This window comes from Lontra canadensis, unplaced genomic scaffold (genome assembly GCF_010015895.1).
Source record: "Lontra canadensis isolate GAN:19392208 unplaced genomic scaffold, GSC_riverotter_1.0 scaffold43, whole genome shotgun sequence".
NCBI lineage: Eukaryota > Metazoa > Chordata > Mammalia > Carnivora > Mustelidae > Lontra > Lontra canadensis.
The window spans coordinates 15,605,882-15,623,906 of NW_022631037.1; the positions used below are offsets into that span (position 1 = coordinate 15,605,882).

Consider the following 18,025-nt stretch of genomic DNA (forward strand, 5'->3'; position numbering starts at 1 on the left):
TCCTAGAGACAGCAACTGGGCCCTGGGGTGTGGTGGGGAGTGACTGCCCTGTAGGCTCCTCCAAAGCCCCGGGGCTCTCAGACCAACCCCCAGAAACATCCACAGCCAACAACTACAAAAATAAAGCATTTATTTCCTATCCAAAAGTCAGCCCTGGGTGTTGGGTGGTAAAGGAGAGTTGGAGACCAGGGTGGGTATGTGAGAAGTCAGGGTCCTGGGCGAGACCGTGTTGGATGTGGGAAGAACAGGCTTGGCTGAGCTCTGGTGCAGGGGGAGGGATAAAGAGTGCTGTGGGGACTGTTTGAAGTTGCTGGCAACAGAAGAGACCACCTTCAGTGACAGCCTGCAGAAAGACAGAAACAGAGATGTTGACAGGCCCAGGCGTAGAAATAGACACAGCTGGGCCCATAAAGCTCCCGCTGGAGCAGAGGAACCTGGGAGGAAACTCTAAGGCAGGAACTGCAAACCCAAATATACCTACACAGACCAAAGAATTCAAATGAGGGAAGCTAGCTCGGTGTCAGGAGGTGACCTCAAGTGGCCCCATCTCAAGATGATGGTGGCCACTCAACACCACGTTGATTGTTACCAGGTGGAATGTTGGCCCAGGACTGCCAGAACTCCCCATGTTTTTTTAGAGAAGCTGGACTATCCGGATATTTATGTGAACTCTCCTGATTTTTAGTGCCAGCAACTCATTCATATTATTAAAGAAAGTAATAATAATGAGAACAGAAAAGTATGTATCTGGGGGTCATCATTTGTTTCCTGTGTGGACTGAGGGATGAGATGGGCTCCTCCAGCCTTGGCTGCTAGTGGGAGGTCTAAGGAGTCTTGGGTTGCTCAGATGCCAGCCGTCTAGACCTATCCCTCTCAAGGTGACATTGCTTCCAAGGTCTCCAGCAGGGCCCAGGGGACTGGGGGGCTGGGACATAAGGCCTCCCGATATCATGAAGCTATCTCTGCAGTGAAATCTGCAATCTGTCCCTCTTGCCTTAGACACCAAGATCCTGCCAGTTCTTGCCTCAGCTTTCACTTCCCGTGCTGGATCGGGGACCCTCCCTTAGCCCCGGATGCTCCCCCATATCTACCTGCCTCCGGGTCCTGGGGAGAAAGCAGGACATGTCATCTGCTGGCCTAATCGGCACTGCATTCCGTCTCATGCCTGTTGGGTTCCACAGCCTCAGGTGGCTCCCCTCACAGAGGGGAAGGACAGGGGAAGGTTTGGAAAAGGGAACAGGGTCAGAAGTGACCAGGCTTTGTAAAAAAGTCCAGAGAATGCAGAGCCAACCAGACCAGCTGGTGGCTGCTGACCCGAGGCAGGAGGCCAAGGGGCCCAGCCCCTCCCTGGAGGGCAGGCAGTAGTGCCCACCCCAGACAGGCCTGGGCCTAGGGCCTGGGTCAGTGGAACATGTCTGGCCTGGACCGAAAGCTCTGTCGCATGAGGCGTGGGGTCAGAGGTGAGGCCTCTGCCACTGGGGAGGGTCCCAGAGACTCAGGCTCTGAGGGGTAGGGGGACAGCGCGGAGGGTCTCAGGTTGGGAAGGGTGGCTCCCATCTCTGCTGTCCCCGCACTGGCTGGGCGGTGGACCTCAGCGAGAGTAGTATCCTGGAGGCTAGGTGGTGGTCCAGATAGACATGGAGAGATGCACGGAGGCCTTGGCTGGGGACCAGGTGGGTCTGGGGGCCGAGCTGAGGCTACTGGGTGGCCTGGGGGACCCAGCCTGGCCTGTAGTAGGCCCATAATGTGTCGAAGCTCCCGGCTCAGCTGAGACACTTCCTGGTTGAGACGGGAGATCTGTTGGAACATAACCAGTGGTTCCCCAGGTGTCACAACAACCACCACTCTCCTAGATACAACCCCCCCAACAGTTTACAAAACTTTCCCAGCCACTTCTGCTCACAGCCACCCCAAGAAAAAAGCAGGGCAGGGGTTCTCTTTGTCGAGATGAAAACACTCAGATGCTTTCCAGGATTTGGAACAGTGGCTATTGCAACAACCGCCCCCCCCACCCTAACTTTTACAAGAGGCAGAAAAGCAGGCCTCGAAGAGGCCACAAAGCTGGAGGTGACAGACACAAGCTTAGTCTCGGGCTATCCCAGCACACATGCCCAAGTGTGTCTATTCAGTGCTTTGCAAATTTCAGGGAGTACAGAATCAACGGAGAAACTTGTTGAAATGCAGATTCCTGGGCCCTACCCCAGATACTCCGAATTGGGTGAGGTGCAGGAGTCCACATCTTACAAGTGCTGACAGACACTCAAGTATGGGAACCACTGTGACCCAAGCAGGATCGGCCCTCCAGGTGGCCGAACCAGGCCCTGGTCCCGCCCCCAACCCTAGGGCCTGCCCAGCCCAGGGGCTGCCCTCCTGGGATGCCTGCGATGTTTATCAGAACCCAGGGAAGGCCCGCTCCCAAAGGGTTGGGCCTGGCAGTGCCCTGGTGACAGCTCAGAGATCCCCAGGGAGCAGGCAGAGGCAGAGCCTTGCTGTACAAGATCTGGGCTCTTCCTGACCAGGGTTCAGACATTAAGATCCAGCTCTCCCAGGGCTGAAGGCCTCTCTGCCTCCCCGTCCTCTGCCCCCTAGGTTTGCTGAGCATCCACTTCCCAGGGCTGGAGTAGGAAAGGGACTTGGTAGGGGGCAGGTCCCTAAAGGAGAGAATGCCAAGGTCGTGGAAGGAGGGAAGGCCTGAAGCGGCTGGGAAGAAAGGGAAGCAGCGGTCAGTGAGGTCTTACAGTGGACCAGGGACTAGCCGGGCACGGGTCCACTCTTATCTCATCCTCAACCACTCTGGCAAAAACATGTTCTTCTGCCCATTTTTTGACAAGGAAATTGAAGTACAGGGTCACTATGGGACTTGCCCAAGGTCACCCAGCTAGTGTAAATATGTGAACTCAAGACTCTGGGTCTAAACCCTGAAATGCTCTTCTATGAGGCAAATCTCCCAAGATGATATTTTCCAAGGTCAAAGGGGAGGAGCCAGCCCCAACCCACCTCCTGGTTCAGCCTGCAGACCTTTTCCTTCATCTCTTCAGCCTCCGTGGCCAGTTCCTGGCTGGGCCTGGTCCCTGCAGGCACAAAAGGGTAAAGGAATGCAGGGTGAGTGTGGGAAACAGGAGTCTATAGCCTGGGCCGGGCAGGCAGAGAACAAGGGAAGAGCGAGCTCTGGGCTCGTTGGATGGAAATGGAGACTGGATGATGGAAAATCCAGACTCTTTAGGCTGATTACAAGGCCCTATAACTTCCCTAGCCTTCCCCCACCCCTGCCCCAGCTTTATACTCAGAAGCTTCTATTAGCACCTAAACACGATGTGCTCTTCTCTCCGGCCTTTACACCTTCCAGCAACGGCCTTGCTCCACTTCTCAAACTCCCACCCAACCTTTAAGACCCACCACAAGTGTCCCCTCCTCTAAGAAGGAGGGTTAGGCGTGCCCTTTTCTCCTACCTCAGAGCCTTGCTCTTGCCTCAGTCATGGTACTTAACACGCTGCTCTGGAATCGTTTATCCGAGGACACAGTTGTGTCCCCCACTGGACTGGGAAGCTCACTAAGGACGTAGGTCAAGTCCAGCTTATCTGTGTATGCCCAGCACAGAGCCCAGCACATGGTCAACCCTTACTACGTGTGGAATGGGCTGGATGAAGGGATGGGTGGATGGCGGATGAACGGGTGACTGAGACGTGAAGTCTATGGCTGGCCCTTACCTGAAGGAGGGGCCTGTGAGCAGGGCCTAGGGTGCTCAGACCTCCTGCTGAACCGGAATGTGGGGGCCTCCGCTGTGCTGCCAGAGTCCTCGATGCCATCCACTATCCTGGGTTGGGGGGCAGTGATCATCAGTCCCATGGGGACAGGGCAAGGGCCAGAGCAGAGCAGGCAGAGGGTAATCAAGGACAGCAGTGCCAGGGAGCTGGAGAGGAGCCGCGGTCAAAAAGGGTGGGGTTGCAAGTGTGGGTGGATCAGGAAGAGCAGATGGACAGGATGAGCACTGGACAAGCACTAGTTGGAATGCTGGGGACAGAGCCCAGAGAAGGTTCTGGAAGCCAGCAGGGGTATGGGGAAGGCAGGAGAGGCTGGCGTCTCACCGGGGACTGAGGTCCGGAGGTCCAAATGTTCCCAGTGGGGGAATGAGAAGCTGAGGGAGCTTCCAAGCAGCAGAGCCCCTGGGGGGGCCATGAGGGGAGGGGCTGTGGCCCCGGCCAGCAAAGGCAGGGGAAGGGGTTGGGGACAGGGAAGGGGAGGAGACAAGGGTTGAGAATGGGGGCAGCTCCTCGCCCAAGAGGCTGACCAGGGAGCCCCGGGGTCGTGCTGGGCTGAGGTTGGGCAGCAGGAGGGGCCGGCGGGGCCTAGAACCACCCCCAGACTCCACCCCGGTCTCAGCCTCTGTGATGGATGGCAGGGTCTTGTCTGAGGAGGAGCCAAGGCTTTCCGAGCGGGGCTGTGGGCAGAGGGCAGCTGGTGTCAGGACAGTGAACAATAGGCCCCTTCATTAAGCAACAGCCTTCACTGGCAGATGCCGCTCCCCATCCCCCTCCCTTCTCCGGGCAGCAAAGGAGCCAAGGGAAGGGGCCCCCAGCTTCCAGACTCTCCCCACACAACTTCAACCCGACCCAGGAAGGTGGTGTTACCTGGGAGAGGCGAGGAGACCGGGAAAAGCGGCTGAGGCCCTGCGGGGACACAGGGGGGGTTCAAGCTGACTGACACCTCCCCCCTCGCCTGCCGCAGCACTTCCTAGTCCTACCCATCGGTGCTGTGGGCTCTGAGAATGTGGGGCCTTTCTGTGGAACTGAGTCAGAGATACCCTCCAACTCCAGCTCAGAGACGTCTGAGGGGCAAAGTCAATCTGAAAAGCAGGGAAAGACAAAGCCCCAGAGCCTAAGCCAAAATGGGCTCAGGACGTATCTGGTGAGGGCAGAAGAGGAAACCGGGGGGATGATGTGCCAGCTCAGAGAGGGACTTGACAGAGGAGGAGCCCACAAGGGGTCTGCTCCCAAAGCGAGGGCCCTCTGAGGAGTCTGGAGTGAGGATGCGTGCAGGGGATGGGAGCCAACAGGAGATGATGGGTCGGAGGGGTTGGAAGTAGAAGCGGTGAGAGATGGTCCATGGGATTGGGTGATGGCCAATGGAGAAGGGTCAGGTGGGCGTGGAATATGTTAAGCATGGAAGGGACAATGGAAAGGGGTGCCTGGGATTGAGGAAGGATTTTCTCAGGATGAAAGGAGATGCATGGGGAGGTCTGCTCTGAAGGAGGGGACCTCGGAGGAGATGGAAGCCATAGGGGGTCTACATACATTGGTGTCAGAGCCCTGGCGCAGGTTGAAGGTGAGGTCCCGGGGCAGGCCAGCCCGGAAGGCAGCCCCATACTCAGGATAGAGCCTCAGGACCTCAGCCAGCCCTCGGCTGCTCAGCTGCTGCAGGCCACAGTAGGTCAGTGCCTTCACGTCAGCGCTGGTCTTCAGCACGTAGCCTGGGCCTGCCCCTGACCCAGGCTCCTGCCCCGGCTCAGGGATATCTGCCCCAATCAGGTCCCCCTTCCCTGTGGGTAAGGGATGGGGACAGTCAGCTGGGGGAGAGGGACCAAGAGGATATAAGTGGGAGGTGCTCAATGGATTTGATGGGTGGTCAGTGTGTTTGAAGGGTGGTCGAAGATGGATCAATCAATAAGATTGGTGGAAATAACCAATGGAGGTGGGAAAGAGTCAGTGGAGAATGACGGATGAAGTTGGGAGACAGTCAGTGGGGGATGTCAGTGTTATCAATGGAACTGGATGATCAGTAAAGAATGGCCAGAGGGGTCAGTTAAAGGGTAAAGATCAATGGAGTTGAGGGTCCATGAGAAGGGTCAGTAGAGTTGGGAGATGGTGCAGTGGGAAAGGACCAACTGAGTTGGGGGAGAGTCACTAGGGGAGGGTTGATGGGTTGATGGCCAATGGGAATAGGGGAGAATCCAAGGGTATGGTCAAAAGGGATGGTAGTAGGGGGAAGGGACCAGGAAAGAGGACTCCTCAGCAGGAATTCCACATATCCACTAGGGGTAGCCCAGTCCCTAGATTCCCGGCCACACCCAAGGCCTCTAGGGCAAGGTTCTAGGGTAGGTCATAGGTGGAGGTGGGATCCTCACCCAGGATGGCCAGCACCATGTTGTCTCGAAGCACCTCGAGTGAGCCGGAGCAGACGTAGTAGTGGGCCTGCAGGGCATCCCCACGGCGCAACAGGTACTCGCCTGGGGCGCAGAATGAGGTCTTGATGTGCAGGGAGAGGGCCCGCAGGCAGCCCCTGCTCGCTGCTCCGAACAGTGGCAGCTGCAGGATCTCCCGGTTCAGGTGCATAGCGATGTCAGCTCTCAGCTCGTCTGGGAAGTCACGCAGTAACTGCATAAGGGGCATAGGTCATTCTGGCCATCCCCCTATGGCTGCTACTTGAGTTCTACAAATGTCCTGAGCTGTCTCCCAGGGGAGAGCTCCAATTTGCCCTTTGCTTCGAGGTGACCCATTTCTGACCTTCAGGAAGACCTCAGTTTTGCTTGTGTGTGGACCTCCCGACCCAAGTTCTGGAGCAGAGACTAGGTCTCTTCCTGTCTGTCCACTGCCCATGACTACATGACTACATGCAGACACACTCATTGTGTGGTTGCTCAGCCCCACACAAGGACCAGTCCTGGTGGGTCAACCTTTCAACCAGGAGTCGGGAAACTAGCAGTCAGCTCTGCCCTACATCCCTGTGGAGCTTGGGCAATCCATTTGCTCTCTCTGGGCCTCCATATCATCATCTGTAAAGGTGCAAGGTTACTGTAGGCCTTGAACATTACCAATGACCTTCAGAGAATCAAACTTAATGTTCACAGATCCATCCGCATCTTACGGAGCCCCTAGGCCACTCTGGCTTGCTGACCTCTCCCTCTTGTCTCCATTTCCTCCCCAGGCTCTTCTACTAACTTTCCACATTCTTCCTGCACCATGGCAACCAGCTCCATGACTTCCCTACTCCTGGTGAGCCCGGAGCCCTGCATACAGGTCTAGACCTGTGTTTTCACCTACCTAAGGAGAAGCCTCCACCTGGATCTCCCACAAGCACCACACCCTCATCCTGGTCGTTTCCACCTCTAAGTCCAGCCTTCCTCCTGCCATGCCTCCATCACAGCCCTCTGCCCCAATCAGGAACCTCGGCCTCATTCTGAGCTCCTCTCCTGCCACCAGCTGATTACCAGGTTCCATGGCTCCAAGTCTCAGAAACACCTCCTAGAGCCCCAGGCCACTCACCAGCCTCAAAGTTTTGCAGGATAAAATCTAAATTCAAGACCACCTATGAGCTGGGTGGGCCTGCCTCCCCAGCCCTGTCTCTTACATTCCTGTTTCCCTCCTCCCTCCACAGCACTCACACCCCCGTTCGGATGGCTCAGTGAAACACTTTCAGTTCCCTGAACTCGCCCTGCTCTTTTGTGTTGTTTCCGGACCTGGGTTCCTAATGCTCTTTCTGCCTGGAATGGCCTCTGCTGATTTTCTTCTTGCCTTTCACAACGTCCCCTCTTCTGTGCCACCTTCCCTGACTCGTGGGGGTCCAGACACAATGTCCCCTCATTGGAACCACCATCCTTCCAGCAGAGTCCTAATCACTGTGTTGTTGTTGTTGTTGTTGTTGTTGTTGTTGTTATCATTATTTTTACCTGTCTGCCTCCCTCCCCCAACCGGTGTCTTCCTGAGGACAAGGGCTGAGTGTCATGATTCCTGAGCTCTCTGGTCCTGCACAGAGGCTGGCCCAAAGCAAGTGCTCAGGAAATGAGGGCTGGGGTGGGGGGATGGATGGTATTAGCTGAGGCCTGAGCTCCCTTTCAGGTCCCGTGCTTCTAGTGCAAAGGGAGAGGGATGTGGATTTGGTGGTTGCGCGCCCCCGCGAGCCACCCCCGCCCTCCTCCCAGACCCTGTCGGCCTCCACTTCTTCCCCACCGCGGGATCCCGGCGCACTACCTCGTTGGCGTCAATGCCGCTGTTGACGGCCCACGTGGTCTGGAAGGACTCGAGCATGCGCTGCTTGAGCGGCCGCGGCAGACGGTGCACGCGGATGAAGTCCTTGAGGTCCTTCATGCGGCTGTGGTAGAGCGAGCGGCGCGAGTACATGCGCTGGATGATGGCCGTCACGTTCCCAAACACCACGGCGTGCATCAGCGCTGCAGCGGCGGCAGCGGGCAGCCCGTGAGGGACGCCGCCCCCCACTGCCTCCTCCCGCACCCCCAAACCCACCCTGCCCTCCACGGATCTGGGTTCCCGGAGAAGGAGGGGCAGGAGAGCCAGTGGGCTTGGGTGGGGGCAGGGAGGGGCCAGACCTGAGGCTCCTCTCCTGCCCCCTCCACCCAACTAGATCATGACTTGGGTTTCCCACCCTCTTCGCAAGAGGCTACACCTGTTTTGTGGCATGCCCCTGCGTCCCTCCCACCCCAGGGGCCAGCATGTAGTAGATGCTGAGGAAACGACTATAAATGAATGAATGCATGGCTGTCTGGACGTGGGTGGACATCTTGCCTTCTCTGAGCCCGTTTCCCCATCTGCACGCGGGGCTTAGCAGGGCCACCCCGGGGCTTGGCAGGCCCGGCCTCACCGCCTATGAGCATGGTGCAGATGGAGAAGATCTTCTCGGCGTCGGTGTTGGCGCACACGTTGCCGAAGCCCACGCTGGTGAGGCTGCTCAGCGTGAAGTAGAGGGCAGCGATGTAGGCGCTGCGCCGCGACGGGCCGCCGGCCGAGCCATTGACGTAGGGCTCCTCCAGCCGCTTGCCCAGCTCGTGCAACCAGCCTGGGGGGTGGAGGGAGGCAAGGAGCAGCTGCCCTGGCCAGCGGAGAGCTGGCTTTCCCTGAGCTGCCTGCGCTTGACCTTGGGCAAGTATTTACAGAGGCGAGGGGAGGTTTGCACCCACAGGCACAGGAAATGTGAGGAGCAGCCTGGGCCTGGGACTTCCCACAGTGAGCTGGTTACCGTTGCCGTAAGCAGGGCTAAGCTGCTGACCATTTGAGGGAGGACTCTCGAGTAGTTTACTGAGGACCCCTTGGGTGCAGGGTGCTGGCATTTGACCTGCCAGACATTCTCCCTTCCCTGGTGGAACTTACAGTCTGGAGGGGAGAGACACATGAAATAAATTGCAGGTGGGCAGTGAGCTACTAAAAAGGAAGAATAGGGCATAATGGGTTAGGGAAAGCCAACCCAGTTGCGGGAACTAGTCGGGGGTGGGCGTTATGGTTCTTAAAGGGCTCCATTAGGACAGAGCATTTTAGTGGAGATTGCAAGGACTAGAAAAGTCACCTAGGGGAAGAAGGGAGGGAGAGGATTCCCGAGAGGAAAACACTGTTCAAGGCCATCGTGAGAAAGCAGTACATCTGTGCTGGAAGGAGGCCAGTGTGGCTGCAGCACAGGGCGCAGGGGAGAAGGGGAGGCCAGGTGGGGAGAGAGAAGGCTGCAGGGCTGCACAGGGTGCGGGCCAAGTGTGGACTTAATTTTGAGGGCAGCGCAGAGCCACTGAAAGGGTCCAGGCAGGGCATTGCTCCCTCTGCCCCAAACGCCCTCCCCACCATCTGAGTGTTTCCAGTACTCTTTTGACTGCCTGTCACTGGCCCGGCTCCCCTGCCAGTAGGCTGTGAGGTCAGCCCAAGGCAGACCCTTGGTCTTCAACTCAGTATTTCCACGCCCGACCTGGAAGGCGCTCAATGCACGTTTGTTGCATGGAAGGTAGACTGTGGAGTGGTGGGTGTGGTGCAGGGGGAGGCATCAGCTCAGGGGCCTGTGTGGACAGGGCTGGTGGATGGGTGGATGGGTATCCGTGGAAGCCTGGGGTCGGCGGCTCACCGATGTCCCAAAGCAGCGGGTCATTGGCCTCCATCTCCCGGCGCCCGATGACGTACCAGACGCAGGCCATCCAGTGAGCGAGGAGAGCGAAGACGGACATGAGCAGTGTGAGCACCACCGCGCTGCACTGAGAGTAGCGTTCCAGCTTCTGCAGCAGCCGCAGCAGCCGCAGCAGCCGCACGGTCTTCAGCAGGTGCACCAGCGAAGTCTGCGGGAGTGTGGCGGGGGAGGCTGTCAGCAGGCACACCTCCTCAGAGCCCCACGGCCCCTCCCAGAGCCTTGTCACCAGATGCCCTGGAGCCAGGAAGCTGCAGCAGGAAAAATGGCCCTGCTGTCCTGAGAAAGTGGCCAGGGAATGCAGCGGGGAGAGAGTAATACTAAAGCTCATAAAGGCTAATACATAACTATGTGCGTACTTATATATGTACTTGCCCTATGTGTCAGGCACTGGGCTAAACATTTATAATCCTCATGAAAAACTCGTGCCTTCAGTTCAATTATCATCATCGTTCCCAGTTTGCAGATGAGGAAACTAAGGCTCAGAGAAGCTAGTGATTTGCTTAAGGTCAGACACCAAGGAAATGATAGAGCTGGGACTGCCATCTGAGCGGCTACCCAAGTCCATTTTGTGCTGTGCTGCCTCTAGCACCGTGCATGGGCTGGTGAAAAAGCAAGTCCTGGTCAGAGGTAGAGAATGAGCTCTGGCCCTGCTGGACACCCCCGGAGTCCTAGGCGCAATCAGCTGTGGACAAGAGCTGGTTGTCGGCGATGCCAGCATCTGTGAAGGGAGCCATCCCTTGAGACACAGAGAAGCAAGGGAGAGTGGGAACAGGCAGGGCCCTGGGGACCGGGGAAAGTTAGGGGCTGTTCCCAGGCTGGATCAGCTGCAAATGAGAGGGGCATGCTGGAATGTTGAGGAAAGGAGACCAGGAATTGAGGGAGCCTCGGCTTTGGGCTTGAGGTCTTAGCCCTTGTGGAGCTGGGTTGGGGGGTGATTACTCGTGGCACTAATAAACAGCTTGTAAGTGTTACCAATATTACCACTATGACTGTTTTCACTGTGGTCTTTAATGCTTCAATTAGCCCTCCAAATTTTAGAGATGAGGAGCAGGTACTCTGGGTGGGGGCAACTTGGAAGCAAGGGCTGGGGGCTCTAGGGCAGCACCTGGGGAACTTAGTATGAAGGCCCTTCCAGAAGCCTCTAGCAACGTCCCCCTAGTCTTGGCCCTACCCGGCTCCTGAGCCACCTCCTGTCCTTTTCTCTAATTTTAGGTGAAGGAGCTGGGAAGGAGGTGGCCCTGCTTCCCCCACATGGACCGTCTCCAGGGCTTAACGCCTGCCCCCAGCTCCCAGAGCTTCTGCCTCCAGACTTGAATCCTTCAGGGCTGCATCTAGTCACCTGGCCCTGCGCCTCACTCTCCTGGGGCCCTCGTCTCCTTTTCCTTGTGTCCCGGGCTCGGCTCCTTCCAGTCCACAGCTCTGCCCACTCATCCTCTCTCTTCGCCCTACCTCCCCCCAGCCCAGCACTGCTCCTGATCTCCCCTTATGCTACATCATCCACTCGGGGGCCTTGTGTTCCTGGGAAGCGGGGCGGTGTCATGGAACAAGGAATAGACTAGGAGTCTGGAGACCTGGTTCCAGTCTCCTGCCTGCTACTGCTAGCTGTGTGGCCTGTGGCAAGCTGCTTAACCTCTCTGAGCCTTCGTGTCTACCTCTGAAAAAGAGAATCTGCCCTGAGGGGTTACTGGGAGACACCTATGAGATGATGTGCGAGAAAGGACTTAGTACATGAAAAGTGTTCCTGAAGGTACCAGAGGAGGGGGACTGCCGGGGAAGAGGGACAGGAGCCCATCTGCTGCTCTCCCACTCCCCAGAGACAGTTGTTTGCCTGCTGACACAGCCTCGTGGGCATGGGATGGGAGAGTGCGCTCCTAGGGAGGGGTGGGTTGCTCTGCTCCGAGTGGCCGGAGTCCCGGGGCAGACACACACACATGCACGTGTGTGGGAGCGTGCACACACGTGTACACAGCCAGGAGAAGAGGCCCACAGCCCGTTGGCGGCTAGTTAAATCCGGCTGCGTGTAGGTGGTTTCCTGCTATAGCTGAGTGTGGCAGAGAGAGGAGCGCACAGGGAAACTGCTTTCCACCTCCCCACCCAACAGCCAAGGGAGTCTGGGGACACAGGGTGGGACTCCCTCACCCTGGACTTGAGATCACCTACGATCTACCGGCTGAGGGCAGAGCTGACCACCCAAGGTACCTCCAGACAGTCCCCGGGGAGATGGGAGGACCCAGGTCCTGGCACTCTCTGCCTCCAAACCCACCCCACAGCCTCTACCTCCTTGTCTTGGCTTGCTATGTTCCCCCCAGATGCTCTCTCCCCATCCCCTGCCAGCCAAATCCTGCTCTCTGTCTAGGGTCTAGCCCTGATCTATCTCCCGCAGGAACACTTCCCAGATCACCTGAGCCTTTTTTCCAGCTGGAGTGCTTTGGACTCCCAGGTGCTGGAGCATCAGATCACTTTCACGCATGCCCACTTTCCTGCCTGGAACTCCAAGATCAGCTAGCTCCATGCCCAGCCCCCAGCAATACCTGGGCCGCGTCTTCCTCTCCATTCACCTCTTCTGTTCCTGCTGTCCCCTCCAACAGTCCTGCCCCCTCACCAGCTTAGCTGCCTGGAGGCTGAATCCTTGTCCCTTTTCCGCACAGTGACCATGCTCCACACAGTGCTTTGCAGACAGCTAAATGCTCATCAGTTGTTTGTTAAATAAAAATGTGAAAAGTACCACTCATTTGGCATCAGACCAACGCCGCCCTGGTAGCCCTAGTTAGCTTTTCATTTGTCTCAGCTTCCCTCAGTGATTGTGAGCTGAGCTCCCTGAGAGCACAGACCCTCCCAGCTTCTTCTGAGCAGCTAGCACGGGGCTTGGCCCACAGCAGGTGCCTGACAACTATTTGCAGCTGGACGGATGGGTAGGGCTGAGTCTTGGTTGGAGTTGGTCCCTTAGTGGGAGATGCTGTGCTGAATTTGGGAGGCTGGGCTGCAGGGTGGGACAGGGGTCACTCACCACGGTGATGTTGAAGACATAAAGCAGGTCAAATGGCAGAGCAGCAATAAGGTCAACAAAGAACCAGGTGGCCAGGTAGTGAAGACCAATGGAACGAGGAGCAGAGACCACCTGGCCGGACTGGGACACATAGGTGGTGCGGAAGTTCAGGATGATATCTGGGGGTACAAGAGGCTGTTACTAAGGGGCTTTGAGTAAGCTGAGAATAATCCTGAGACCCAGAATGGAGTTGGAGGCAGAAATGGGGAAGGCAGATTGGGTTTCTGGCTGCTCCTCAGGAAGGAGTGGTCTAAAGGCTGAAGGGGTCGGGGCTCAAGGGATATGGACCATTAGGACTTAAAGACCCAGAAGAGGTTGGGCTCTGAATACCAGGGTCCTGCAGGCTCAGGATGGAGCAAAGCTTAGATGAGTGGGTTCCCCCAGCCCACCCGCCAGGGTATGCAGGGCAGAGGATCTGACCCAGGATGAAGAGCATCTCCACGGCGATGTCGCTGACAAGGGTGTGTCGGGAAGTGATGGGGGTGTCGTCGTCGCCCAAGAAGCAGACATTGTAGGGGACGGTGATCGCGACGTAGAAGGTGGCGAGGAGGATGAGGCCGTCCCACACGGCCTTGGGGACGCTGTAGTGGAGGAGGAGGCAGCGGGACCCCCCCACGGAGGCCACCTTGTACTCGGGCACTGATGGCTTTGGCTCAAACACGTTCTAGGGGGAGAGGGGTGGCGGTTGGGGACATTTAAGGGAAAGGGGAACCAAAGCTTAGGGAAGGAAGAGGCAGGGAAGGGGGCAGGGGGGAGGGGGTGCTCCAGGCATGATCACGAGAGGAGATGGAAAGTGTGGGAGAGGGGTTCAGGGGCTGGCACCTGACACTTCCTTCTGCCAACCTACTGCTTGGGCCCCCTTTGGATCAATCATGTTTTGTGGTGGGTATTTATAAGGCTTAACCTTCACCCTGCTTAAGAAGGAGATTATGACAAGTCAGACACATGCTTTAGACCTCCCTAGGGGTCATTAACTTCTCCCTCAAGTTTCACTTGGAATCTAGGGTCCCTGTGGAGGATAAGGATATCCCAGAGATGAAGGGAGGCTGACACAGCACATCCCATCCCCTGTTGCCCCCACAAACTACACAGAGGATGGGAGAATTGATCCCGTGGCTTTATCAGGGTCTTAGGGCTAGATACCAGGACCCCAATGGGGGCTCTCTCCCTAGAATTACAATTTGTGATTTCACCCCCACCGTGAGATAACACTGTCACTCAGAGGTAGCTAATATATTTGAGCCTAGATCCCTGCCCTTATGACATCATCAGAGTAAAGTAATATCAATCATAAGGAAGCAAGGGAGATGGGGTTGGAAGATGTGAGAGCACATGGAACACAGCAGAAAGTCATACATGAGAAATGCATGGACAGAGGAATAAGTCTACTGGAGGGATATCAGAGAGACAGGGAGACATTAGCAAGGATGCCTCAGAATCACAGCTGGGAGATGTTGGGATGGAGATGTTGGGACTCACATTATTGGTTTTCATGCCTCCCTGGCGCCGGCGGCCAAAGTGGCCAGCCAGGCGGTGTAGGACAGTGCGGCTTTGCCTCCTGGCAGATCGAAGTCTCGAGCCAGCTCCCCTCCTGCCAAGGGAGTTTTCTGTTGGAAAGAAGGGTGCAGAGATAAGTGGGGGCACCTCCCATGAAGCCAGATTGAGAGACATCTTGTGTGACCCTCAGCAAGGACCTCTGACCATTCATGCCTCCTTCCCAGACCTGCAGTTACCATGATTACTGTCCCCATGGCCTCCTGGGGAGCCAAGTCCTGGGCCTCCACTCTGAGTGATGTCCTTGAAGGAAAAGAGGAAAAGCACGACTTCTCCCATCTCATTCTTGATTGGCATCATGTCCAAGAGGCACCAAAAGGCCGAGCCTGTAGATGTGAAGAGATGGAGGGGAAGGGTGAGCGGCCCATTGCACCCCTTCCCTTTATCACCCAAGGTTCCTGGGCATGATCAAAGGGCTTGATGGAAAGAACCCCAGAGATTATGTCAGACTCTTTCCCTTCCTGATAGGAGAAGCAAGGCCTAGAGAGGACCAGGGATGCACTCAGGATCACATAGTCAGCTTGTGGCAGTATGGGGCCAGCATCCAGTCTTCCACTGTGCCAAGTGGACTCTGTGTATGGCCCAGGATCTGCGCAGGCCTGCAGGGCGGGCCACGACCCCTTACCATCCTTTCGGTAGAAGCAGATTTCAGCCCGGTGCTCTTGATGGCCCTCCAGGGCCTTGTGCAGCCTCTGCAGGGCTGGTTCACTAGTCTCTGGACCATAGAGGAAACGGCAGCTGCAGGTTTTCTGCATGACCTCAGTGCGGCCGTAGCCTGTGAGCTCGCAGAATCCGTCAGAGCAGTAGACAATGGGAAAGCCCCGTGGGCCCTGTGCGTTGGCCAGCAGGAAGTTGCTGTCTGTGAGAAGAAGAGGTCAAGGTTAGGTCAAGGCCAGGAGGGGATCTTAGCTTCAAGGTGAGTAGTACCTCCCCCAAGCTGTGGTCAGAGGTCACAGAGCCAGAAGTTTCCCAGACTTCCTTGTGATTCCTGGATCCCCTTTGGGATATTCTGAAATGAGAGTAAAAAGAGGTAGAGGAAAAGGACAAGGGCTTAAGGATGGCTTGGAACCAGGACAGGGACTACTCGAAGGGTTGAAGGTCACACTGTCCTTCCCTCTCCTTTCAATCTGGTGAGCTATTACAAGGGAGCTGGGCATGGGCTCCAGCACGACACCTCTGCCACTTTCCGACTGTAACCTAGGACACTGGTTAATGAACTCTTCTGTGCCTCAACTTTCTTATCTGCAAAGTGGGACATAATACATCTTCCCTATATGGCTGTTGTGAAAGTTACATTAGTTACCATAGGGAAAAAGTTACCTAGGGAGAACAAATCCTAGCATATACTAAGTGCTACACTGAGAAGGTAAAATGACTCCCCCACGTTCCCACAGCTTTCAAAACACATGCATAGCCGCTATCCTGTCCTCCTATTAGAAAGTAGACAGGGCACAGATTCTGGTGATATAACACCCATTTTGTTGATCGAAAACCAGAAGATGGAGATTATCCAAACTCACGAATCTCCTTTGGTGGGGGAGGGAGACAGTGATGAGTAGTGTCCTTATTCCCTGCCTTCCAGGAAAGGTCTTCTTTTTAGCATCTCTTTAGGTAATTTCAGGGGGTCTGTCCCAGTGCTCAAAGTCTGACAGCATATTGAGCAAGGAAGTTTTTAGTTCAGCAACCCCAGGACCAGAACCTGATCTGGCTTCCTCTGGCTCCAATGGGTGGAAGCCACAGGGGGATTCTGTGTGCCATCAAGGGGCAGAATCTCAGCTGAGGGAAGGGGTCTGGGACACAACCAGTGCTTGATGCTAAGGGGGTGAGTGTGTAGGAGTGGAGAGGCTGATGGGGACTGAAGGTACCTGGGAGGCTCTGGGCCCTGGGCAGCAGCCTCCTTCTTCCATCCCAGGGCCCGTTGCCCCGGTGATGGGAGCTATGGAAACAAGGGAGGTGTCTGTGGGGGGTTGGGGGGGGGAGGCGGCTAGGGCCCGGGCGGCTCGATTTCCGCCCGCGGGTATCGCTCCCCCCACTTTCCAGATACTGACCAGGGAGCCCAAAGGGGGCAAAGGGAGATTGCTCTGCTCCAAAGTAGGGAAAGGGAAAGGCGGAAGAGACTGGGAGCGAGGAGTGTGGCTGTCCAAGGTGCTGAACCTGGAATCCAAACGGGGGGTGGGCGAGCAGAGAGTTCCCTCCGTCACACGGACCACCCCCTTCCGCCTGCCTCACCTCCCTCAGACTCAGACGCGCCAAGATTTGGGGGCGAGTGACCTTAATCCAAGCTAGGTGCTGCTGAAGTCTGATCTTTTTCTTTTTTTCTTTTTCTTTCTTTCTTTTCTTTTCTTTTCTTTTTTTTTTTTTTCTTCTGAGGGAAGGAGATGCTGGAGCCTTCTGGAAGTAGACTCCAGAGCGCCTGACCACTTCGTTCCACCTCTGCGTCTCAGATACCCACACACTCCCCCAGCAGAGCTCTGCCCGGGAGCGGGCAGCTGACAAGGCCTCTCCTCCGTTTTGCGGCACAAAGAGCCTTTCCTGACTCAAGTCACACCCCCAACCTTAGCCCCCCGCACTCTTAGCCCTTTCCCCGCCCCCCTTCGCAGTGCACTCCCAGTCCTGTTCCTTTCCCGCGGCTTCGGGAGTTCCTAGACCATCAACTCCACTCTCGCCGCCTCGGGTCTCAACACATCCAGTAGACCCGCGCCGGTGCCGAAGCTGACTTGGCCCCAGCTCGAACACCCAGCCCCAGCCTCTCCCCACTCACGCGTGCCGTCGAAGCGGGTGGCGATGGTGTCCAAAAAGGTGTTTTGCGGGGCCAGCAACCCCTTCATGACCGGCATGGCCTCGGGGCTGGGGTTCGAGGAGCGGCGCTGGGGGGCGTTCAGCGCGGCGGGGCGGGAGGGGGCGCGCTGCCGGCGGGGCCGGGGCGCCCCATGCGCCCGCCTGCCTCCTCCCCTCCTCTCGGCGCGGCCGCCGCCGCTGCCTCTCTGCTCTGAACCCCGCAGCTCTCGGCTCAGCTTGGCGCCGCCTCGGTCCCCCCACCTCCCCACGGGCCAAGTTCTTTCCCCCGGGCTCGGCCCGCGCCCGCCACGTGGCCCGCACGGGGAGGGGCCGCCAGCGACACCCTCACCCTTCTCAGCTGCCCTCCTCCCAGAGGGGAGCGGCCCACGCGTGTCTCTCCCAGAGAGAATTCGGGACACGCCCACCTGGAGCCGAGACCCAAGAGGTAGGGCGGGGCTTGGGTGGCAGGCACGCCCTCCTCCCGGGTGGCCACGCCCCCACGAGTGGTTCCCGGGCGACTCCTTTGTGGCTCCGCCCCACGGGTTTCCCCGCGCGCCGCCCACGCTGGAAATGGTGTTTGGATCACAGTGCCGCCTGCTGGAGTTGAGATATTTCGCAGCATCCCAGTTTCCTGCGCTCCAGTATGTGACAGCAAGGGTTAAAGAGACTAGTTTCGTTGGTGGAGGATCGGCAGGAAGGCTGAGAACTCAACTTCTAGAGTGGCTTAACCCTCCATCGTGTCGCATTTTGGATAGT

At 57.0% G+C, this 18,025-nt stretch overlaps 1 protein-coding gene across 2 annotated transcripts; it reads right to left on the minus strand.

Moving 5' to 3' along the window:
• Window positions 1-113: 113 nt before the first annotated feature.
• KCNH4 (potassium voltage-gated channel subfamily H member 4) lies at window positions 114-17,563 on the minus strand. 2 transcript variants are annotated; one of them, XM_032871656.1, is made up of 17 exons: window positions 17,253-17,559; window positions 15,117-15,350; window positions 14,671-14,817; window positions 14,417-14,544; window positions 13,358-13,601; window positions 12,899-13,056; window positions 9,832-10,039; window positions 8,593-8,787; window positions 7,965-8,164; window positions 6,122-6,371; window positions 5,292-5,536; window positions 4,629-4,667; window positions 4,086-4,438; window positions 3,708-3,814; window positions 2,998-3,071; window positions 1,092-1,797; window positions 114-343 (listed from the first exon to the last, which is right to left on the minus strand). In XM_032871656.1, the coding sequence occupies exons 1-16, from the start codon at window positions 17,326-17,328 to the stop codon at window positions 1,402-1,404; spliced, it is 3,054 nt and encodes a 1,017-aa protein (XP_032727547.1). In that variant the 5' UTR covers window positions 17,329-17,559; the 3' UTR covers window positions 114-343; window positions 1,092-1,401. The 2 variants fall into 2 exon arrangements, with proteins under 2 accessions (XP_032727547.1, XP_032727548.1); XM_032871657.1 differs by lacking the exons at window positions 114-343; window positions 1,092-1,797; window positions 2,998-3,071 and having other exon boundaries at window positions 3,707-3,814; window positions 4,629-4,843; window positions 17,253-17,563.
• Between the last annotated feature and the right edge of the window lie 462 nt (window positions 17,564-18,025).

What these genes read in the sequence shown, in the direction of transcription:
- KCNH4 (XM_032871656.1), bottom strand. Translation starts at nt 17,328, where the DNA reads ATGCCGGTCATGAAGGGGTTGCTGGCCCCGCAAAACACCTTTTTGGAC. An exon ending in CTGCTTCTACCGAAAGGATG is followed by an intron (nt 14,818 to 15,116) that starts GTAAGGGGTCGT and finishes TCACATCTACAG; the next exon opens with GCTCGGCCTTTTGGTGCCTC. An exon ending in GGAGATGCTCTTCATCCTGG is followed by an intron (nt 13,057 to 13,357) that starts GTCAGATCCTCT and finishes TTGTACCCCCAG; the next exon opens with ATATCATCCTGAACTTCCGC.